The 25,000-nt window shown below is 40.2% G+C and overlaps 1 protein-coding gene across 2 annotated transcripts in view; it reads left to right on the top strand.

The window, feature by feature from the left end:
• The window catches only part of bicc1a (BicC family RNA binding protein 1a), a 69,089-nt gene that overhangs the window by 36,782 nt on the left and 7,307 nt on the right, over positions 1 to 25,000 (top strand). Inside the window, exons 4-14 of one of the 2 annotated variants that reach the window (XM_028603552.1) lie at positions 1,978 to 2,057; positions 3,028 to 3,186; positions 4,838 to 4,891; positions 8,128 to 8,310; positions 12,049 to 12,300; positions 14,280 to 14,411; positions 18,868 to 19,072; positions 21,431 to 21,592; positions 22,696 to 22,883; positions 23,009 to 23,150; positions 24,642 to 24,795. In XM_028603552.1, coding sequence (XP_028459353.1) covers positions 1,978 to 2,057; positions 3,028 to 3,186; positions 4,838 to 4,891; positions 8,128 to 8,310; positions 12,049 to 12,300; positions 14,280 to 14,411; positions 18,868 to 19,072; positions 21,431 to 21,592; positions 22,696 to 22,883; positions 23,009 to 23,150; positions 24,642 to 24,795 — 1,711 coding nt within the window. Of the gene's footprint in view, positions 1 to 1,975; positions 2,058 to 3,027; positions 3,187 to 4,837; positions 4,892 to 8,127; positions 8,311 to 12,048; positions 12,301 to 14,279; positions 14,412 to 18,867; positions 19,073 to 21,430; positions 21,593 to 22,695; positions 22,884 to 23,008; positions 23,151 to 24,641; positions 24,796 to 25,000 lie in introns of both variants that reach the window. The other variant, XM_028603553.1, reaches the window with a different exon arrangement.

Below are 25,000 nucleotides of genomic sequence, written 5' to 3'. Positions count from 1 at the left end.
GGGTCAAAAGGTTTCTTCTCTGTCAAGTGGAACTGTGTAAAATCTTTGTGACTGAAAACATTCACTTTTTGCAGCTGCAAGTCTACTGTTGTTTTTGTTTTCTTTCCCAGCTGTTGTGTGCGCCAAATTAAGACTTAAGGTGTTCATTTTTTATTCCACAATCAATCATCAAAAAAAGAACATACAGCACACTGCATTTCAAAAATGCGGGGGTGTTCTACATCACGACTGCAACACTCGTTTAGGCTGGCTAATGTTTGCCAGATGTGCAGTGCAGGTTAGACACGGGAAGAACAATACTCCCTCTAATGGTCAAAGTGGATGCCACAGGAGGAAGTGGAGGGACTTCTATTGTTCACGGCAACAGCTGTATGATGGAAAAATTTCCTGGAACCAGTGCTGAGACCGTGATAGGTCTCTAACCGCTCTTTCTGCTCTTTTTCCTTTTGTTTTCCTTGGTTTTGTTTTCCTCTCTCAGACTGCAGCTTGATTTTTGTTTAGTTCCTACCCCTCAAGCCTTCTAAGAGCTGTTGTTACTCCCATGAGATCTAGCATCTATTGTAGTGTGTTGAGGTTACCTGACCCATGTGACACTCTTAACAAGACCAGTGTTTGTTTGCTTGCACTTATGGTGCCCATAGTTCCCAGTGCCCTTCAGATACTTCTAAAAAAAAAAAATTTTAAAAAATAATGTTTTAACAAAGAGTTACTGAACAGAAAACATCTGAGAATAATAAAAAATAATGTGGAGGAGGATCCCGATGTTACTGATGCATCCAACCCATGTTCTGCTGCTCTCTAAAGAAGACTGAGGTAATTTGCAGCTCCATGGAGAGTGTCTTGGTTTGGTTTTTGTGAATTTGTCATCATCAAAAACATTCTGTAATCTTCCCTTGTCATCACAAAAAATGTTCTGACCATTGTTAGGTGTTACCATTTCTGCACTGTTTATAGGATTTTTTTACTCCCAAGCTCCTTGAAAGTCTAAACGTGCATCTGTGGGGTTCTCTGCTGCAGTGAGTCATGTCCGAAAGCTATACTGTAAATCTGAGATACTGTAAGTGTGTGTATGGGGAGGGGTATTCCTGGAAGGGGGCTTAGTCGACTTCTTGCTGTGCTCAGTGCAGTTAACACAGGGGCGATGGACCATGGGTGTGTAGTACATGTGTGTGCACATTTAAATTAGCGAGTGTTCATGTGTTTTCACATTTGCGTTCTCCAGGGGTCTGGCATGCAGCAAAGCCAGATGTATTCTTACCCAACACTGCACAGACACAGCATTAGCTTTGAATTGTTCCGGTATGCAGTATTTGGTTATTTTAAGTATTTAGAGGCTGAGGAGGTCTCTGGAAGCACAGTTTACTCAAGCTATTAGGACCTTTACTTGCACGATCATCTGTGTTCCCACTGACTGTATTTACACAAGAATTTGAGGATGTTGCAGTTTCTGTTGCAGGCTTGTGCAACAAGCTCTAGTAATTTCTTGAGGAGATGGTATTGGTTCTGTGGGACAGGTGATAAAGTGCACATATAGATATGTTGAGTCTTGTGCAACAAAGACAAACGCTGAAAAATTAGTTGCTATATATTTTTGCAGTGATTATATGATGGAATGAGGTTCGGGACAATGAGGTGATGAGCATAACATTACGGTTATTTCTATTAAGGCTTAATTGCGGCGAAACAATTCTCTTCAGCTCATAGTGTTCCTGTAGGCTCTACTGACTGATGGGTTGCCAGAATATAATTCCACAGAGCTGCATGCCAACTTGAATGAGACTTGGCAGATATCAAAGCAGCAATTACTGTTGCAGAGCTTTTCTCTAGTTTGACACATTAATGTCCTGTTTGGTTAAATGGATTTGACTTGTGTCACACTCTCACGTTGTATTTCTTCCCTTTATCAGCACTGACACACACACACACACACACACATCAAATCTCTCTCCCACTTTTAATGTTTCTCTTTCCCTGCAGATCCACACATAAAGGTGTGCGGGAAGAGGGAGAATGTGAGGGAAGCCAAAGACAGAATTATGTCAGTTCTTGACACAAAGGTACAGTAAACATCTTTATCACAGTAAAGATAGACTTGTGTGTAATTCTCTACCCATCTCCTTTCTCGCTCTTTGCGTGTCCTCTTTCTCGCTCTAACCTGGTGTTTAGTTGGATCGACTGTATTTTACCTTGGCTCTCCCGCTGGTCCAAGTGACAGATTGCCCACAGCAGTGTGTTACAAACTTGGCACTAATCTCTCCAGATACTTGCAGCGCGTGTGGGGGAGGGTGTGTGCTTTTATTGCCATGGCAACACAAGAAATGACATACCTGGGCGACTGCACTGTAGCAGCCCCCCAAGGGCAGTCAATCATCCATGCACTTTGAACAGCCACACATGATTGGCTTAGTTGTTTGTAGCATATCATATGGCTTTGTCACAAAAAGGCCATTTTAGTCTGGCAGACACAGATATTTCCTAATATGATCAATTTCTTTTAATGTACTGCATATTTTGTTGATCATTTGTCCATTTTTGAAATGGCTGCAGCATGTGAAAGCATTTAAAAGAGGGGAAATTTTAAGTTTTGGGTCTTGTGACTATTAAGATGGAGTAAAGTGGACAGATGCTGTACTGGCCTGAGTGAAGTATAATTTATATTCTTAGTCTTGTTCATCCTTGTTTGTTTATATACGTTAAAATGTCACATAGCCATAAAAACGGACAAATTGATTCAATCAGTGATTACTGTTAGCTAGTTAAATAAGCTATCTGTGATGATAGTGGATACACTGTCATGCCTCAGGGACACTATCGACTTAAATAATTATAAACTTGCAATCAATGCAGTGCATGAAATTGACTTCATACAGTTGAATATTTGGTCAACCTTCTGTCATTTTTGTCATTTCTACCTTTGTTATTAAGGGCCTTTTGTAATAACCTAAATAACATTATATAATAACACTGAGCTATTGCAAGCATTATCAATCATCATTTCACCGCAGCACTCTCTTTTCTGCTTATTAGAGTAACAGGGTAACTCTGAAGATGGACGTCTCCCACACAGAGCACTCCCACGTTATTGGCAAAGGTGGCAACAACATCAAGAGGGTGATGGAGGAGACAGGGTGCCACATCCATTTCCCAGACTCTAACAGGAACAACCAGGCAGAGAAAAGCAACCAGGTTTGTGAGGCTACAACATACATTTACACTGAGCAGTCTGACTGAGGCATGAGAGATAGATGGGTGGTGCAAGCTGTTTACTGCCGGCCGATCAAAGAGTTTGCCTTAATCTCTTGAAACGCATCGTTGCATGATTGATGTTTTGAGTGTAAGGGTATTGAATTATGCTTCCTTTGTGTGTTTACCATCATCGCCCCTCCACGATTTATTTTCTTCAGTAGCAGGTTCAGTTGTTCTAAATAGTTTTTTGATCTGTGCATGCAGCCCTCCAGTCCATTTATTAACTGTCACAGGGTCTCTGGCTGGACAGGTTGCAGAGAGTTGGTCCAGCTGGCTGTTTTGATTGGCCTACCCAAAGGAAGCCAGTGTGTTTTGGCTGGACGCACCATAGAAGAGCAGTAGGTTCCTGCTGTAATTACCATTAAAGTGAATGAGGAGTTCAGCAGAGCACACTGCCATGCACGGCATTAGATTTCCATCTTTGCCAAGTCTACACTGCACCTGGCAAGTTTGTTTATTTTTAAAGGTCTACTTCACTGATTTCAACCTTATCACTGTGGAGATTTGCCTAGTAAGGTATGCCTACGGTGTGTAGACCATTAAACTTGTCAGTACTCTGTATCTCAAAGACTGTTCAACCCCCCCAGTCTTACTCTGATGATGCAAGTATAGGCTGATGAGCAGCAAGAGACTCCTTTTAAGGCGCAACACCCCTTAAGCTGTCTCTTTTTCTGGTTTCATAAGCTTACTGACAGCAGCAGAGCCTTTTGAGATACAGAGCATGTTAAAAGTGCAGTGGTGTTGATAAGCAGAAATAAACAGCCGTAAAAATCAATAAAGTGGCTACTTAACCCTTGTGTTGTCTTCCCGTCAACGTTGAAAAAAAAAAATATATATTTTTTCGACGTTTTTGATGCCTTTTTTTCCACAGTTAGTTTTTTCAACATTTTAAATTGTTACATTTTTCTTCTACACATTTTCAGCACTTATTTCTACATCCCATATTTTCTGATATAAAACAAAAATTGAAAACGGGTCAATTTGACCCAAAGTCAACACAAGGGTTCCTTCCCACTAGAGCTGGTAGGATTCAGGATATTGTTCAAGCACACTTCAGCGGGACAGATGTTTGCTTACATGAGACTTAACAATGGTTTTCATTTTGAAAGATATAATTGCTGCTCACAGCACTACCCTGCCCTGTGTGTGTTTTGGATCAGTACTCGGTTTGCTCCACAATGTTGAGCAGGTGCCTAAGAAAAAGGAAAGAGTTGAAATCTAATGAGGTTATTTATCATTTTTTTTTTTTTTTTTTTATTAACTTAATCTGGCCAATCATTTTGGCAGTGTTAAAGAAACCTTTATTTCAATTGTGAAGGCCATTTTTCTAATCCCATGTTAGATTTATGGTAACTGCAATGATGTGGTTCAAGAATATAAAACATGAACTACAAATATGTCACAAAAGGGAGTAGGTTTCAGTTTAGAGGAAACCTTTAAACTTTTGATGTTTTCATAATGTATGTTTTAGATTTTCCTTTCGACATTGAAATAAAGTGCATCTGTATGCAATGATCAGAGCCATTATTTGTCTTGGATTGGGTTTGAACTGGCTAACTGATTTACATATGTTACTTTTTATTGTGAACAGGTGTCCATCGCAGGGCAGCCAGGAGGAGTGGAGGCAGCTCGAGTAAAAATAAGGGTAAGTTGGAACCTAGGTTCATTTGTTTTAAACATTGTAAGTGTTAAATACCCATTCCCTGTAGGCTTCTAAGTTTGTAGTTTTGACCTTCATGGAGCACGGCGACTGTGGCCGGTTTGACTTTCTGACAGTTGCAATTGATTTCAGTATTGACTAGGGTTGGGCACCGTTTGGATTTTTACAAGTCCGATGTCGAACCGGTACTTTTAAAACGATTCCTAACGATTCCTAAAACGATTCTTTAAATAACTGAAAAATGACATCAAAGAAAGGCTCTTTTATGGAGTTTTCTTTTTTTTTTTTTATTACAAATGATTTAAATGTAACAATATATTAACATTTTAAAGTACTTCAATATATAATCAGTAAACCTAAGTCACCGAACACATAACTACAATAATTGAACAAGTAACAACAAAATAAATGTTGCTGAGTTGGTATGCCAACCAGCTTCAAACTTTAGCAGTTCTTTTGCAGAAAAATTACCATATTACACAGCTAGCTAACGGTAGACTACAGAGAAAGCGTGATATTTTTATGTCCGTTTTCGGAGCATGTACAAAAAGCCGTCTATCAGCAGTGATTGTAGTGCATGTACGAGAATAGCACGGACACTCTCTTCACACTGCGAGCGGGCACGTGCGCCACTTGGCAGAAAAGGGAGAAAGAAAAAAGAGTCTGCCGCTGTCCGGAGCGAAAGGGAAAATATTTCAGTCGGAACCGAAATGAGGAACCAAAATTTGCATTCTAATCCGGTCCGAATACTACCGTTTGCATAGGTTTCGGTACCCAACCCTAGTATTGACCAACTTTTACTTTGGGGGAAAAAAACACATATGGCTGGCTCAGTTTGCGCACACACAACCCTGTTGAGTTTGTGAACAGTTCAATCAGATTGAACTTTGAAAAGAAATCGTGAAGCTCAGATGTTTCCTGCCACTTCGAGAGAGGAGGTAGGATTGACCTCTCGTTCAGGAAATATTGATTGTTTATACTTTTGATGTATAACTGCATGGCGAAATAATACAAGCAGCAGAGAAGAGGGGATGCTGCTTGGCTTTAGTGGGAGAGATTTTCTTTCATCTAATTGTTGCACTTTGTCCACTTTATCAGTACTGACGACTGACTACAAACCATCATTTTCTTCATTCAGTCATAATATACAGTGTATTTCTTCACAAATAAAATGTATGCAAAGTAGTGGAAGGATTATAAATCTTTTTTTTTTTTTTTTTTTTTTTTTTAAGCCAAAGTGCCATTATTTCAAGTTTTGCTTTAAAGGAATAGAATAACATTTTGGGAAATACGCTAATTTGCTTACTTGCTGAGAGTTAGGAGAGAAGATTGATACCAATCTCATTTTTGCCGTTAAATATGAGCCTAGAGACAGACAGATAGCTTAGCTTAGCATAAAGACTGGACAGCTAGCCTGGCTCTGTTCAAAGGTAAAATAAAACCACCTATCATCCCCTCTATAAAATAGGAGTCTTTGTTTTAACCTGTAAAACGCTGCTAACTTCAGGTAAGAAACAAAAAGAGGGTCTCCTGGCTTCAGCTTCATATTGAACAAACAAATATGCGAGTGGTATCGAACTTCTCATCTAACTAATTTTGAAATTTTCCCAAAATATTAAATCTGTTTTAAAAAGAGGGATGAGGGGAATTTTTCAAGGTGGTATTGTGTCATAATTGAAGCACCATACTGTAAAATGAAAGAGGGTTTATTCTAGTTTCTTGACCCCCTACTGCTGAGGTAGCCATTGCATAACAATATTCAGTATGCTGTGTTTGTGGTTCTGGGTGGCCTTTAGACCACATCCTCTCCCATCTCCTCTGAAACCAGTGGCGGGGGTTCTGCCCCTCTCCTTCAGGTGCATTAGCGATGAACGTAATGTCCCTAACATTCAGACATACTACAGTGGACTTGTAAGGCCTACTGTATTTCTGAGGCCTTCTTGGGTGGAGATATGTTTTGAGTCTGTAACAAGTCGGTTGTTAAGTTGATGGATTCTCGAGGGATTTCTTGGAGATTTCAGAGGTGGAGCTGACAGGCAGGTGATGAAAGGTCTGGCCAGTTGCTTTACCTCGAAGATATTTTCATTTTTCTTCATCTCACCCTTATGTCAGGAGAACTCAGGCTTTTTCAACAGATTGAATACATGTGAAATTCATATCTGCCAGGTAGACGTTTTGAAAAAAGCTGAGGTCAGCTCCACCATAAGAACCAGTCTATTCTTCATTCAGTGCCTGACTCCTGCTGCTCTGCTTGTCCTCTCTTGCATTTCCCTCAGTACTGACCTAAATTTCTCAAGCCCTCTGAGAGCGAGTGCTGAAACATGATATAAATGTAAGGCCAAGCGCATATGGGACTGATCAGGGATGCATTTCTTTGGTCAGAGCAATTCATGCTGCTTGCCCTTCACTGGCAGCCAAAACCATAGTGGCGCTCTGCCCAAGAGTCAGTGTTTGGATAAGTGTGTGTGTGTGTGTGTGTGTGTGTGTGTGTGTTCATTCTCTTTTTTTGTGAGTGTGTACATTCCCTTAGTTTGTGTGTTAGGGCGTGTGCCTGTGTGATTTCTCTCCCATGCATGCATAAGTATGTGTATGCCTGAAGAGAGGCCCTTCCTGTCTGCATCTATTTTGTTTGAATGAGTGCTGTGATACTAATGACAAGAGCTGATGTCTGTTGCTGCTCCTGTGGTTTGATGCAATGACTTGAAATTAATGTATGTGAATGAGCAGGCTATAGACCACAGATGCTTTACAGAACAACTGTAACCATAATGTTTAAATCTGAAGCATACTTCATCTAACAAAGGGTTTCTCTCTTATTGCTTCCAATGCTCACCTCATTTTGATTAACTTCTATTTATTTGAGCTGAAAGATTTACATACCAAGTTTTGCCACCTTCTGCTAAAATAGCTGTTATGTCTGTGAATCGGTTCACATACGTCTGCCCTATGTTAAGAAAAATGTGTTTTTACTTGGTGTCCAAATAGTCTTAATAGGTCTGAATGACAGCACAATGTGATACAAGCCACTATGGAGTCACTGTTTATGATTTTGAAGAAATCTGCCACAATATGTTTTATTTCCCTATGTCATGGGAGCAGCAGTGGCAGCATAAGGATGAGCTATCCAACTTAACATAACTGCATTATTTTAGCATGGTTGTGGTTTTCTCTGTTATTTCACTTTCTTTTTCCTCCTCTCCTTCCGTCCCTCCATATTGCAGGAGCTGCTCCCTCTTGTGCTGTCTTTTGAGCTTCCCGCCATCATGCAGTCTGACCCCAACTCCCCCGCCGTGCAGCACATCTCGCAGACCTACAACCTCACAGTCTCCTTCAAGCCCCCGACTCGTCTCTATCGGGCCACCGGTGTAGTTCGCGGCTCACAGAATAACACAAACGCCGTCAAGGTGAGGAGGCTTTCGCAATTTTAAAGTGAATTTTTGTCGAAGGTGTTGGATAGTTGAGTGAACGGGATGATCACTGCCCAAAACACAAATACAATAAATTTACAAACATGAAATAAAGAAAAGCAGCAAATCTTCAAATTTTAGAAGCTGTGACTTCAGCGATTAATCAATCAATTAAAAATTGTTGGCAATTCATTTTCTGTAAATTAACAAATTGTTTTAGTGCTAGATTAAATTCCATTTAAGCCCAGAGCTTCAGTACTAATTGACCAATTTAGTCAGTTTATTTCAGGATTGATTCTCTAATTTATTTATTTTAGAGTCTTCTGTTGAAACATTAGCAACAATATAAATTCTGTTTTAGTTTGGATTTTCTCTCATTAAATTGGAGGGAAATTGTAAAGAGACCAACTCATAAAGGTCATAGGTTCAACCCTCCCAACAGCCAGCGTGTGTCGTGTTTAAAGTTGCTTGAATAACCAAACCCCAACCTGTACACTCCTTGTCAGCATTTCAGTGTAACATTTGAGTTATTACTCCATTCTTCTCCACCCATTACGATGGCGACCCACAGACCCAAGAAAAGGTTTCAGAGCTACACCGTGTCGAGAGCCACCAACCAACCAGTCAGCGTTTCTTACTTTTCTTGCCTCATTACTTTCAGCACCACACGGGCAAGAGATTGCTGAGAGATGTTTGGTCACTTGAACTGACAGCAGCTGGTTCAGCTCTCCAGAAGCTGGGAGACACCGCCCCACTACTGTACCAGCAACTCCAAAAGTCTCTCCTGAGTTAAATTTTTTTAAATTGAGTTAGGAGTTTCTTACTGTGCTTCCACCCTGCTGCTTGTTTGTGTGTGTGTGTGTGTGTGTGTGTGTATATATATATATATATATATATATATATATATATATATATATATATATATATATATATATATATATATATATATATATATATATATATATATATATATATACACACCTTCTCATTCAATGTGTTTCTTTATTTTCATGACTATTTACATTGTAGATTCTCACTGAAGGCATCAAAACTATGAATGAACACATATGGAATTATGTACTGAACAAAAAAGTGTGAAATAATTGAAAATATGTCTTATATTTAAGATTCTTCAAAGTAGCCACCCTTTGCTTTTTTGATAACTCTGCAAAACCTTGGTGTTCTCTCAATGAGCTTCATGAGGGAGTCACCTGAAATGGTTTTCACTTCACAGGTGTGCTTTGTCAGGGTTAATTAGTGGAATTTTTTCCCTTATTAATAAAAAAGCAAAGGGTGGCTACTTTGAAGAATCTAAATAATAAGACATGTTTTCAGTTATTTCACACTTTTTTGTTAAGTACATAATTCCATATGTGTTCATTCATAGTTTTGATGCCTTCAGTGAGAATCTACAATGTAAATAGTCATGAAAATAAAAAGGAAACGCATTGAATGAGAAGGTGTGTCCAAACTTTTGACATACACACACACACACACACACACACACACACACACACACACACACACACACACACACACACACACACACACACACACACACACACACACACACACACACACGGAGATGCACTTCCTCAACTGGCATCTGAGTTGTGGCTATTCAAAGCCTGCCAATGAGTCTTTTCATCAAGTGGTGCCAACTTACTTTTCCAATACAGAGCCTCTGCTAACAATATTGAGTTTGAGTATTAGTTCTGTTTGCCAGTGAATGCATTTGACAAATATGAATCCCTCCATTTATTTATTCATGTATGCTTGAGCACTTTAATTTGGATTTTGCATGCTAGTGTGCACATTTACTGTGTTCTGTGTATGGTTAATATGTGTACATTTATCAATGCAGAAGCACGGGCCCTGAGTGTGTGGTGGGTTTGAGGGGTCGGTTTGGATAGAGAAGCATGCCAGATGAAGGCTAGAAGATTAGAGGAATATGTGTGCTATGTTATTTAGTGGTGTGAGACCCATGGAGCACCTTCGAGGATTGCTCAAACTATTGTGGATTGTTGTGTTATGCTGGCCACAGTGTGTGGGTTATATGCACACTGGAAATTACTTTATGACTTTACTGGGCCAAGTGATGGCTTGCAGAGGCATAGCAGAGACGGTGAGGAATGAGACTGTTCAACAGGCCAGCAGATGCAGTGGAAAATACAATAGTTTCCTTTGGTTATGTACACTGGTGTTTTCTGTGGGAAATGGGCAACATGGCTCCACTGCTCTCCTCGTTAAATGATTAGTTTATGTGGGCTGGCTATTGCTCTAAATTAAATATTGTTCCAGCTTTTTTGTCAGTTCTTTTATGTGATTTCATTTGTATGGTTTGATATTCTTGAGAAGTCAGTAAATTGTCCACTTTATTCTTTGTTGTATTGTTGGTAGAATTAACTTTTACACCCATGGGGCATCTTCTCCTACAATTAGCATGCTTCCAAAACGAGATGGCAAACTCTTTTTTTATATTTACATTCTATTATGTACTATTATGCTGTACACTGGTTTGAATTATTTATCAAATACAAATGCCAAACACTTGCTTGTTCCGGCTTCTCAAATGTGAGGATTTATCCAAAAATGATCAACAGATGAATTCATTCCCTGATAGCGTGAATGTTAAAGTTGTCATGTAAAATATCATTGAAGTAAATATTTACTTCTAATCATGCCATTCTGGTGGCCTTGCTCAATGGATGGTAATGTCAGGCGGTCCACCACTTTGGTCCACACGGAATTATCTCTAACACCTTGTTGTGACAATTTGTACAGACATTCATAGACTTCGGTGACATTAGCATTTGGCTCAAAGCTTCACTGTACCTATGCTTCAGAGTCACTAGAATTAATGTAGACTCTTAGGGCCAGATGTACTAGAGGTAATGAGGTATGCACTGAGGTAAAAGCGCAGACTGCCTGTCGCGGGAACTGAAAATGTTAAATTGCGCTTTTCCGTGTCATGCATATGCATTCACGGGAGGGTCAAGGGGAAAGTGGGAGTTTCCCCAAAAGAGATGGGAGGGGAAGCGTAAAGTGCGCCTAATTATGTATTCTGCGGTAAGTACAAAAACCGCCCGTGAAAGTGCACCTCTATTTTGCGGTGAAAATTCTCCGCCTCTTAAAAGCAGGTGTAAACCTGGAAGTGGGTTTCCTCGCATATGCCTCCTGGTGAAATGGCAGCAGTAATCTGAGCAAAACGAAGACATAGGCCAAGGAGACGAGCTGAAAAGATTTTTGCCACAAGGATCACACTTTTTCAGTTGAGTGAACACGAAATCATTAAGCGTTACAGATTAAGCAGCCACGCAATATTAGTTACTGGACAAAATCAAAGATAACATTGAATCTCCGACTCAGCGTTCAGATTCCATTCCAGCAGTTGTTAAACTCCTTGCTACATTACAAATATTGGCATCAGGATAATTTCAAACAGTCATAGCATCAGCAGTGGGAATATCACAGTCTGCACTCAGCCGTATCATAGCACAAATACTTAACGCTTTGCTACAGTGCAATTTACGGTACAGTGGGTGAAGAAAGGCGGCAATTACCCGATGACCTGAAGGATCACAGCGTGCACTTTCTGCGCGTTGGCCATGTCGCTGATAACGCTACATTTGCAAATGTACATCTGGCCATCAGTCTTATCATATTATCTTGTATCTTGTCTTTATATATTCATATATTACCTGTTACATTACCTTGTCATCTTTGTTTCCTCAGAGGGGTACAGCTCTACTGTTGGAGCACCTGGCTGGTAGCCTGGCAAGCACCATCTCAGTCACCACCCACCTGGACATTGCACCCCAGCACCACCTATTCATGAAGGGCCGCAATGGCAGCAACATCAAGCACATCACCCAGAGAACGGGTGCCCAGATCCACTTCCCTGACCCCAACAGCCCCCAGAAGAAATCCACAGTCTACATTCAGGGTACCATTGAATCGGTCTGCCTGGCACGGCAGTACCTAATGGTGTGTACCTTGTGTGTGTTTTGTTTATTGACTTACACTGGTTGAAAATAATTACTTTAAACTGCTAAGCTTTCTTTTGGGGGATAAAAGGTGCTGTAGGTAGGATTGTAAAGATCCAGGATTTAGCCAAAAAATTTGAACATCGACAACTTCTCAGTCCCTCCCCCTCCTTTCCACTATAGCTCAAAACGATCTCCTAAACCCCTCCGCCCACAAGGGAGAATGAATGAATGCATGTGCATGAGCAGTGATTGACACGCAGTTAGACACCCCAACCCTCCCCCCTCCCCCCTGGCCCTGATTGGTGCATCTGAACAGGGAGCGGTGGATTTTTGCAAAAGGCACTACAGGCTGTAGGTGATGCCAGAGGAACCAGATTTATTTTTTTTTATTACCTGCTTTGTGTAGTTCTACTTGAACATAGCGTCAGTTTCAGTAAATATGACAGAAAGTTAGTTTTATAAGTCTTACCTATTGCACCTTTAACGGATGACATTGACAATAGATTCTTTACATATTCAGACTCCACATTCTGTGTGGTAGCTATAATGGGTGCCATTGTTCACTAACATCATCATGGTATGTGTGAATGATGCGTGGGTTTTGACATGGGGTTTAAGAAGTAGACCATGATTGCCTTTGGGGGTTTTGAATAGCCTTGGGAGAGATTTGCTTGGCTCTGCTCCTGCTGCTGAAACGTCCAGTTATACAACAATCTGTAGCCGACTCAAGGTTAGCCTGCATGATTTATAGCCACATACCTGCATGTTAGTTGGACACACACATTTGTGTCAGCTTGGCTTTAGTTTTTAACGTTGTGGCTGTATACAGATTATTCTTGGTGTTAATGGTAATGGTTTGGCTTCATATACAGTAGATGTTGGTGGATTTAAATTTCAGCTCAGTCTGTAATTCAGAGGTCATCACATTACCGTTTTTTTGGACCAGGAGGAAGCGCCTCAAATTTAAATATCTGTTGGTTTAAAATGCTCTGTGGTTATTCTTGCCTGGTTGCTTGTGACAGCTGAGGCTACCCTTATCTGAATTACTTAGGAATATAATCAGAAGTCTGTTTCAAAAATGTGAAAAAGTGATGGCTGTTTAATTACTATTGGCTAAAAGCTTTTGCTGAGCTGGTGCATATAAGACATCTCAGCTGTAAACAGCTTTGGCTTTCTGTTTGGAGATCCATAATGTGGGCCAGTAATTCTGCCGGAGCTGTCTTCTCTTTGTCTGCGGTCTCCAATTTGGCCCCGAAGACATTTAGCAAATGTCAAAGTTGCTGCAGTGGCTAAACATGACTTTCTCTTGGTCTGGACACACAAGAGGGAGCCTCTCACTGTCTGTTTGTCTGAGTGAGGCTATAAAAAAAGCCAAATAATTTATGAGAGAAGAGTTAGAGAGGAGAGGAGAAGCATAGAAAGCAGGGGATGGGAGATGACATTGAGAAAGAAGAGGAGGGGATAAAGAGAAGTAGCTCCGAAAGTAGAAGAGTGGACATACAGGGGAGAGTGAGGAGTCCTGCTCTCAGTTGTGTACTGTGTGATTTGGCCTCTTCCAGCCAGACTGTAGATTACAGCTCCATTCTCAGGTCCTGTCAGAGCCAGCCTGGCCTCTATACTCTGCTGCTAATTACACCCACTCACAATAGGAGCGCAGTCCAGCAGTCGGCCCAAAATATAGATGTCTGTGGTGCTTGTGGTGGTGATCATGCAAAACAGATTGCTCTTGGCGGAATTTCCCAAGCTCTGTGTGGGATGAATCCAGCAATGAATCTTGTATTTATTGGTATGCCTAACATGTAGGTCAACAAATGGTATATTATAAAGGAACATTTACTACTGTTATGAGAAATGGCATATAATATAGGAGCACAGATGTGTTATAGTATACTAGCAAGGCTCTGAAATATATTTGTCTGCAGCTGACATAAGAAAATATTTTGCAGATATACATTAAATTTTGTGTTTGCTCCACAGGGCTGCTTACCTCTGGTATTAATGTTTGACATTAAAGAGGACATTGAGGTGGAGCCCCAGTGTATCACAGCACTAATGGAGCAGCTGGATGTCTTCATCAGTATCAAACCAAAACCAAAACAGCCCAGCAAGGTATGACACCAGGCTTACACTCACACAGCATGAAGAGTTTATTGGGATTTCGAGCCATGCTAGTGGTATGGCTCTAGCAGAGCTGTATATTAGAGAGAGTTTGGCCAACTAGGGAATCAAATGTTCTGAGCTATCCCGTTATGCGATTGGTTCCGAGGTGGTCACGTGTTTCGTGGACTCGATGTTTGATACCAACATTCATCTGATTCCCATTGACATAGTGCAGTGAGTAGTGGAAAAATGTAATAAATTATTTAAAAAATGACATAAATCACTGAAAAAATGCCCTACTGTTGCGCGTTTGGCTGCAATGAAAGACAGACAGGGAAGCGGCAAAAGATTTCACAAGTTCCCCCGTGAACCAAAAAGGAGAAAAGTATGGGAGCTGAAGGTGAAAAGAGCAAACTGGAGGGCAAGACTACTCATTATTGTGTGAGGTAAGCCGCCTACTTGCACACTCCAAACACTTAGTTTTAAGTATATAGTGTAGATAACGCAAAAAGTCAGTGCACTGAAAGTACCCGGATGACCCCCTAAAAACAGTCAAAAAGTTCAGTGTGTATATAAACTGGACCAACAGATCCCGTTGCTCTGGACGGAGACGAGTGAAGGATATTAGAAGCACTTTTCCAGTGATGGCCGAGCGTTACTGCGCAGCCTCCAACTGAGCTCGAAGATGTAGATGTGACATGAGCAACCTGTCTGAAAGTTGTAAGTCTTGTGGTAGCTGTGCAAAGAGAAATCTCAATCATTCCCAATCTTACAGAGACAGAGAGCGTAGGTATATGTAAGGAGATAACATAGGTACAGGCTAATTATTGCTAACTAACATGCTAGTTAACATTAGTAATTAAACTTAAACAGCTAATGTAAGTCGAAACTGCCTGTGAGCTTCTCCTATACTATATGGTAATTCCTCTACTATGCGACAGTAAGTCGCATGGTTAGGACACAATCGTTAGCCTATTTTTACAAAAACGTCTGCTACGGAGCCATAATGTGAGGTACAAGGTAATGGTAAGGTTATACATTGTTGTGTTTCTTTAGAAATAAACAATGGACAAATAGAGTCTTTAAACGCTTCAGATGTAAAGTTATTCGCTGTCAAAGTGGCGCCAAAATGAATGGCAGTCAGTGGAATGCCAACGGGAGGTGATGGCTTGGTAGCATCAAAATGGCACCATAGGAGCTACGCGTTCCAGGGAGAGGCTTACCCCCTTGGGAACGATGGACCCTACTCGCACTAAACGGGCGCCATCTTGATTACAAAGTGGAAGGGAGCCCTTGACCGGCAGCTGATTGGACGAACGCGTCACGTAGGTCTGGCTGCTCGCAAAATTACGAATCCCACTATGGCCACGCCAAGACTCGCCCTACAAAGCAGTTCGATTGGTTGGAGTTAGGGGATAGGACCTGAACAAACGTTACCTTGCATTCTCATGGACGCCTGGCCAATAAATGCTATTGAAGGGCAGGTCTTGGCGTGGCCATAGTGGGATTCGTAATATCGCTGGCTGCTCGAGAATTTCAAACCGACTGTCATGGCGGCTCGGACAGAATACAATCTTGTATTTTACGAAAATAGTTCACCGAAACGTGTTTCTGAAAACATTTTAAGCGAGAAATATAGTGAGGGTTTTAACATAAGTGTTCATTTTGGGACAATACTAATTGCCCACTAACTAATTAATGGGCACTACGGCAGTAAGTGGTCAGAGCACATTAGCAGTGTACTGATGGAAGTATGCAGAATGAGATAGCCATATATAATATAGCACCAATGCCACATACCACTAGCCTCGTGAGACCGTCCTGATCTCAGGAGCTCCAGTTTTCCACTCGCAGATCAGTCTGGCATCTTGAGGTAGAGAAAATTTGGAGCCGTTAGCCAAACGACCGGGCCAATCAGCGTTTGTTTTGAGGTGGGTTAGGTGGTGATAGACAGATGGTTTATCCAATCAGCTAACCAGTATTTTCAGACAGCGGTAGCCCTAATTCTGTTAGCCGCTCGCTAATGCTTTTTTTCTCTTGGATCCTTCTTTTGGAATATGGTCCGGGAACCTGAAATGGTGTCTTTTATTCATAAATTCTCGTTACACAAACGGCAAATATCCTTTACCGACACGTTGCTTGCATGCTGAGCTAACGAGCTATGCTTTGTCTGCAGCAGCAGGGGCGGGCTTGTGGTTGTATTTTCATACGGTTCGTGGATCTGATTGGTTGATTTGGCCCGTCTATCACCAACATAGGTGATAGACAGATGGTTTATCCAATCAGCTAACCAGTATTTCCGCCCCTTCCCAAAAGTTCTCCAACGGAAAGTTCCCAGATGGATATGCCGAGCAAATGCGAAGCAATCCATCTGGCGGAGTCAGGTTAACATACCACAGCATTTATAGCACTAAGCTAGTTTGCCATGTGCATTTCTAGATGGGCTTTTAAAATACACAAAACTCAACAAGAAAATACATACAAAACAGGATAAAACGCTACCAATTATACAATACTACTACATACCTGCAAAACTACTGACCAATGCCCATCAACCTCAACTGTACTTTGTATGTAGTGCTAAATTGCTAAATTTTAGCATGTTAACAAATTGTATCAGCAATTTAGCATTGTCATTATGAGCATAGTGATGTTAGCATGTAACTTGACACACCGCTGTGCCTCACAGATCCGCTAGCATGCCTGCAGGCTTAATCTTGTTTAAGTAAAAACGGGCCACTAATATATTTTTAATCAGATTAACTGTGTGTACAGGATCATACTTACTAAGCATTTGAGTGGCATTAAAAAGTATTTGTATACAAAAAACTATTTGGATGCACTGCCCTATTTACATTTTGCACTTTGAACTGACATCTATATTTGGCAGCATTTAACATCTGTTTTAAGGGGCAATGTCTGGGCATAGAATTGGACAAGATTAATGAAATTAATCGATTCCAGTACCTTAACCTTAGTTAAGCTGTAGTACTTTAGAAGTATACACATCCTAACTTTTCACCCTAAGAGAAACATAGCTGCTGTCTTGCAAGTTCAAATGCTGTCAGGCTGAGAGAAAAAAAGACTACCAAGAAACCTATAAGCTACTGTTCCATTGGAGAATAACTCTCCGTTAAATGTCACAGCATGACTTTGAACTAAATTATAGATTGTCACATTTCATTGCAAGTTGATGAAATTTAAAAGCAAAAACTGGAACCTTACACCAAGGGGAATCATGCCATACCAACACTGAGAAGAGTTTTGGCAAATCGACATCTGCCACAGTGGGGAATCACAGTCTGCCATGCATGTTTCACCTAATGGATGGGAACGCTCAATCTTTCTATTATGCCTCAGCTATTCCAACTAAAATAACTGGCTTAATTTTAATGTTTTCTTGATAAATTAGGTAGCAAATTTGAGGTATGCTCTTTCGTCTTTTCTTAAATAGAATTGAATTAGTGAAATATGTTGATAATTTCCATATTGTGATTTACACTCTCAACAGCAACTGTGTTATATCCAAAGCCAACCTCTGATGTTACTCATGTTCTACTGTTGTACAACACTTAATATTTCTATTCATGTTTCACAACTTGGCACAGTCCTGACTGTCTCTTCAAGGTGCCCATGTCCCATCCTGAGCCGGGGCTCCACGCCCAAACCAGACAGGCCTGTGGGGACTGATGTGAAGGTGCCAGTGTAAACACTGACCCAGCACAGATCCTCTTAAGAACCCTTCACTTAAACATTTTAACGAGGTGACAGCAGTAATCCAAAAAGCCTGTCCAAATGCATGCTTTAGCCTCTGTGTTCCCGGTACTTTGGCAGACCCATAAAGGAGGGTGTGCGTGTGTTGGAGAAACTGATCGTGATTGGAATCCATTTTTCAAAAGCTCAACTCCTGCAAAACGCAAAGAGCCAGGACATGATTTGTGCTCACTTACACGTTTTTATTTGATGTTTATTAAGGGCAGGGTTTCTGGTGAAGTAAAATGTAATTTCACTCTGTTATTTAAAATCTTTCCTGTTCATAATTCTTTATTGTTGATTTAGTGCCTCATAGTATAATAGTCATTGAGTCACTAGTATTGCCTCATATTCTCTTCCCTCGTATCAATGAGCGAGATATGGTATGCAATTGATTAAGAACGCTTTCTCTCAAACTTAGCTCCCATGGCTCCTTCTCTCTCCCACACTCCCTCAATGTTTATTCTTCCAATCTACCCTAATTCCCTCTTCCTTCCTCCCCTTTTTGTTTGTCTCCCCCTCATCCTCCCTATCTCTGGTGCCAACATTCCCTACCATATCTATCCCTCGTCTCCTCCCCTGCCTTTCCTCTTCTGTTTCTCTCTCATGCTTTTTCTCCCTTCTCTTCTTTCCCATTCTCATCTTACTTCCTTGTCCTCTCCACCTGTTTTTTCATTACTCATCACCTCTTCCTCCTCCTTCAATCTCTCAGTCTGTGATAGTCAAGAGCGTGGAGAGGAATGCAGTGAACATGTACGAAGCCCGTAAATTCCTCTTGGGTCTGGAGAGCAACGGGGTGTCGTCCTCCTCGCCCTCTGTGGCATTAAATCCCGCCACCAACGTCCCGTCCCCGTCCCTCATCTGCCCCGTTGGTCTGGACATCTTGGCCTCAGCTGGCCTGGGACTGAGCAATCTAGGTAATGACACTGTCTACCTTGTTAAGAAAGTGCTTCTTGTGTTTCTTTTACTTTTTCCATGATGGGGGGGGGGAGGAGGAGATACATTTGTGAGGAAAGATAAGAAGTGGCCCATCTTTTTTTTCCTTGGAAGAAATGCATTAAAGATGAAATGTATTTGTAGAGGAGCTAATGCCCTCATACATCAATGTCACATCTTCACCAGTCACACACAGAGAGTATTATCTCCTAGCAACATATCCATTGAAGATATCTTCAAACCGGATCTCCTCAAAGCCTGTTATCACCTGGTTAACTGAATCACTGATTGCAAATCACCTGGTTAACTAAATCACTGATTGCAAATCACCTGGTTAACTAAATCACTGATTGCAAATGATTTTAAAATCAGATACAAAGATTCTTTCAGCATCCACATAAATCACAGCCAGTGAGTCATGGCACCATCATCTGTATGCACTTTACAGTAGGAGTTGTTAGTCTGCAGGACTGACTTCACCATGATGGTATGAATTTTAAGAAATGTGTCCTGCATGTACAAATCTTTGATCATTCAACCATAAGAAAATAACCTCAATACAAATGTAGTTGCGCCAATTTGAATGAATCGTGAGCTTATGAATCATAGGATGAAACGGTTATAACTTGCGTAGGAGTTGTTTTCATCTGCAGCGCTGACTTAAACATGAAGGCACAGAGTTCAGTTTGGAAGAGGGCGTTTTTATTTCCAAGGGGGACTTTTAAATTGATTTTAGTACAAGTAGTATCATAGAATAAATATTTAACACCAGTTATCTGCTTTTGGCTTTCATATGATTTCGGATTTTGGGGGGTTTAGACTTTGATAACATGGAAATGCATCAATGGCAGTAAGAAAAGTACATAATGGAATAAGGTGACAGGAAATAACTCATGGATATAAGCACATGCTGGCAATAGATCATCACAGTTTATCTGTTTACATACAAATCTTAATCATCAAATGCTAACCATAGCAAATCTACATTATATAACCTTGACATTTCCTTTCCATGAGAGAGGAGGAATATGACAATAGTTTAATAATGTACATAATAGGCCTGTTGCAATATGCAATAAATCAATTAATCACATGATAAATAAAAATGAGCTCGATAATTTTGAAATGTAAATTATCACGGCCGGAATAATTTCCATTTTATTTATTGTTTTTGGTTGTTTTGTTCATTTATTGTGGATATTTACAATGTCTTTCAGTTCCAGTGTTAAATATTCTTTAGAAATAAAAGTGTATTGATCTTTGAAAAGGTGTACCTGCATTATTATGCCATTATCATTATATTAGATGAAAATGGTCTCAGAACGACAATATTATCGTTTATCGCAATAATTTCTGGGCCAATTTATCGTCCAGCAAAATTTGTTATTGTGACAGGCATAATACGTAATATTATTTTATATATATATATATATATATATATATATATATATATATATATATATATATATATATATATATATATATATATATATATATATATATATATATTTTTAGTATTTATTTGGATTTATTTATTTAATTTCTGCAGGCATGACTATATAGGTATACTATATAGGGCATATAGAGTAGGTGAGCACTGATCTGTATTTGAGTTCATGTTTTTTGCAATTGTAGATTTTTGATTTTCATTTTGAAAAACTTTAGCACTGAGATTCTTAATGGGAATACTTGTTTGTATTTAATGTATCTTGTCAAATAACTTTTATCCTTTTATGTCCTTGTGTACTCGCCACATGATATGGGAAAATTGAATTTAAAAAGTTGGTAACATAAAAAAGACAATGTGCCATGAAGGTCGTTTACAGTAGAAACAACCTCTTACTGTCTCGTTTAAACCCAGGGGCCCGGGGGTAAAGCTGTGGACGGCCACATCCTGGCCTTTAGTAATTGCTACATGCTTCTTTTCCTCAGATTACAGACCAGTCTGCCAGAAGAAGCCCTGGCCTTATTCCTGGAGCCAAACGAGCCCCTTGTTAAAGCCACAGACCTGCTTCTTTCTGTTTTCATACACTGTGTTTGGGTTAAGACACCAAGCACCACATTGTTGGTGCTCTCAATAACATGGTTTTACCGGGTATAAGGACACACGAGATATGTACTTTTGCATCCGTGACCTTGTAGAAATTTAGGAAATTCTTCCTCTTGTTTGCTGTCTGGTTGATGACAGTTTGATGGAATTCCATAGCTGGGAGACCAAGATTATTGTTTGAGGGCCGTAGTGTAACGTGTGATTAGCTTGAAAAATGGCTCTGAGCTTTGACAAGACCACCGCTGATCTATTCATCTCCTTTTCACTCCTTCCTTTCTGTTCTCCTCAGGTTTCCTGGGTGCGACAGCAGCCCACTCCCTCACCAACTCTGCTGCACCAAACGCTGTCCTAAACAGCTTAAACTCTTCTATGAGCCCTCTGCAGAACCCAAGCCCCAGCACCCCCACACCCTCACCCTCCCTTTGGCCCAGTTCACTCACCAGCACCCAAGGTTGGTATGTTTGCCTGGTTCTCTAAGATCTCTCTTAATATAGATTTCAATTTCAATAATGTTAAAAACATTATTATTAATATTATTTCTGGTTCTGCTGCTTGAATTAATACCCTTTTTTTTTTTTTTTTTTTTTTTTTTTCTCAACTGTCCACTGTGAGTCCATGTTTTTTGTCCATGTGTTTGAATACTTACTTTAAAGTAGAAAAACTGGACTCCTAAATATTATTATAGTTATTTGAAGTGTTTATTTACAGGGTTTCCACGGGGTCTTAAAAAGTCTAAAATTTCAAAATCAAAAATGTAGGCCTTAAAAAGTCTTATGGTGTATGGTGGTCTATAATTTTAAACCGGTCTTAATTTTCCTACCTTCATGCAGTGCTACCTCTAATGCTCTTTTATTCCATGGTAAATTGTAGTTATTTCTGTCGCTGGTCCAAATATAATTTTGCTGTATTACGACTACAAATGAGACCAACATGCAACTTATATTGCAGCCAATCAGCTTTTGTGTTAATGGTGCAAGTCTCTTTCTGATTGTACCACAGACATAAATCAGATTTTAGTATTAAGCTATGGGGAAGTGCAAGTTTAGCGATACTTGGCTTGAAAAAACTGAATTTAGGGCTTAGTTGATAAAGGTCTTTGTCATAAAGTTGTAAGTAGTTGTCATAAAGGTCTTAAATTTCATTCATAATGGTCTTGAAATGGACTTAAAAAGTCTTAAATTTGACATTGTGAAACCTGCAGAAACTGTATGTTAGGTTTTAAATAAATAGGTAGATGAATAGACAAATAGACAGAAACCAACAGGTCTTGAGGATAATTGTACACATATCCCTTTAAAACTTTGAACATTTTGGGCGCCCGGATAGCTCAGTTGGTAGAGCAGCCCATATATAGAGGTTTACTCCTCAACGCAGCGGGCCTGGGTTCGACTCTGACCTGCGGCCCTTTGCTGCATGTCATGCCCCCTCTCTCTCCCCTTTCATTTCTTCAGCTGTCCTGCCATTAAAGGCCTAAAAATGCCCAAAAAATAATCTAAAAAAGGACATGGAAAATTTCAAATTGTAATGCTACATTCTTTACCTCTTGTTTCGTAGGCTTCTCCTCTCAGCTAATGCTGCACCCTGCCACCCAGGCCACATTGAGTAGCATCCTGCTGTCAGGTGTTCACGGTTACACACAAAATACACCATCCCCTCCACCTGGTCTTGCCCCCATAGACAAGCAGCCCAATGGGGTTCCTGACTGCACCAAAGGCCCCTGCACTCTTAATGGACATGTCAAGGTTGGCCGATTTGTATGCTGTATGTTGCATTATTTAGCATTCACTTTTGACTTTTTTGAGTAAATTAAGTACAAATTATTATTTTGCTCTGTATGTGTTATGTCTGTGTGTGCATGCATGTATAGCATCCTGGCTCAGTCTATGGGAGGATAGCAACTGCGTCACTTGCAGAAACTGTTTTGAGTCCAGCCCCATGTGACTCAGTTCAGGAGGCCAGTGGACACAATCCAGCAGAACCACGTTCCAACAAGTCCAGCCAAGATGAAGGTATTCCTCTTAAGTAAAGGAACTCAACCAGCCTACCACTATTTGTACTGTAGCATTTTTGAGTCGCTAAACTACAGTATTTGTTGTTATTTTATAATAAAATATATATATATATATATATATATATATATATATATATATATATATATATATATATATATATATATAAAAAAAAAAAACACTGAGCAGGCTGTACAAACCAATGAAAACGTGTAAAACATGTCTGTGTATGCAGACATCCAATGACCTTGTCAGCATCTGTTTTGAGTATATTCACAGATAATATTTAGCCCTAAAGAATGCAGAGGCTTGTGAAAGCACATGCATCTTCTAGCTTATCTGCTAATCACCCCTCAACCAAAATATCAACCCTATCCTGTTCCTATGCAGGCAAAACACCCACTATCATCTTTGTCTACCTAACCTAGTGACCACCACTATATTTAACTCAAATTATTTCTAATCTAAGATTCATTCCTTTATTCTCAACCATTTTCTTTGACCATGTATTTTTAAAGGGAAATTATAGTCAATGTTTGTTGTAAAATATTACTTTCAACTCAGTGCATTTTAAAAGTCTATTCATAGCAAGAGTATTGCCCTCTTGTGGGTCAGTTATGATAAGACACACTTAAAATCTTGTGATTTATGTGTGATTTTAACCTTGGACAGACAAGGTTTTTGAGCTATCAACATTTTTGACTTTGCCGACTTAACATAAATGTGAAATTTAAGCTTTTCCACTTGAGATTTATATAACCCTTAAACCCGCTTTCAGAAAAATGCCTTGAATGAACTTATTTCTATTCCCCTGTACTGTCCTCTTAACCTCATAGTCTCTCTGACTACGTTTATTGAGTTGGAACGGAGACATATTAACTGCTGGTCTCCTAGTGGTTCAGAAAGGCCCTCATTTCCTCCGTGTCTTACACTCGCGGTTTTCCCCTGAAATTTTCACTCTCACGCCTCTCGTTTTTCCCCCGCTGTTTTCTGAGCTGGTCCTCCCCCTATGCGGTGCATCCCGGTAAGGTTTCCTCTCCCTCCCTTACCACCTCCTGTGTCGCAGAATTTGTTTGGACTGGCTCGCCCAGTCCGACTCTACTCTGTGGAATGAGGGAATTGTTCAAACATTAAACCCCAGAGAGCTTCATTAGATTGACTGACATATTATTTTACGCTATTCAACACACACACACACACACACGCAAACACACACACGCAAACACACTCAATCTGTTACACAGAGCATGTTCTTGTCAGACTGAAAGTAGAGTAGTGGGGGGAAATCACTACAATTACAGCTGCTGTGTTTTTAATTAATCCAGGATCCAACTGAGACTTGTCACACTTAACGCATGCACACATACTTACGCCCACCACACACACCCCTCTACACTAAGTGACCTGGTCACTGCTGAGAACAGACTACATGGAAGAGATTGAAAAATGTAATTAAACCTGATAAAATATGTTTGTGTGTGGTTCCTTCAGGCTCTGACACATTTGTGGAAGTGGGCATGCCCAGAAGCCCCTCTCACTCGGCCAATGGGAGTGAGCTGAAACAGATGCTGGCTTCGTGTAAGACGTCATCAGGGAAGAGACAGGCTGTGGAGCTACTGCAGGGCACCAAGAACTCCCATCTACAGTATGTTTAAAGCAATAGATAATTTACAGCTTCTATTGTTACTGTTTAGCATCTCTTCTGAGGCCTTTTAGAGCTCATGCTGTTACAGAGACACTGGGATGACATTAGATTTAGTGGAATCACTCCCAAGCATAAATATTACATTTTTTAAGTCTGACAAAACTAGATGATAACACAGAAAGTGACGAAGATGGTTATTTTGTCC

This window comes from Perca flavescens, chromosome 17 (genome assembly GCF_004354835.1).
Source record: "Perca flavescens isolate YP-PL-M2 chromosome 17, PFLA_1.0, whole genome shotgun sequence".
NCBI classification, from domain to species: domain Eukaryota; kingdom Metazoa; phylum Chordata; class Actinopteri; order Perciformes; family Percidae; genus Perca; species Perca flavescens.
Note: the sequence above shows the minus strand (reverse complement) of the source record. Positions and strands in the feature narration are given on the sequence as shown.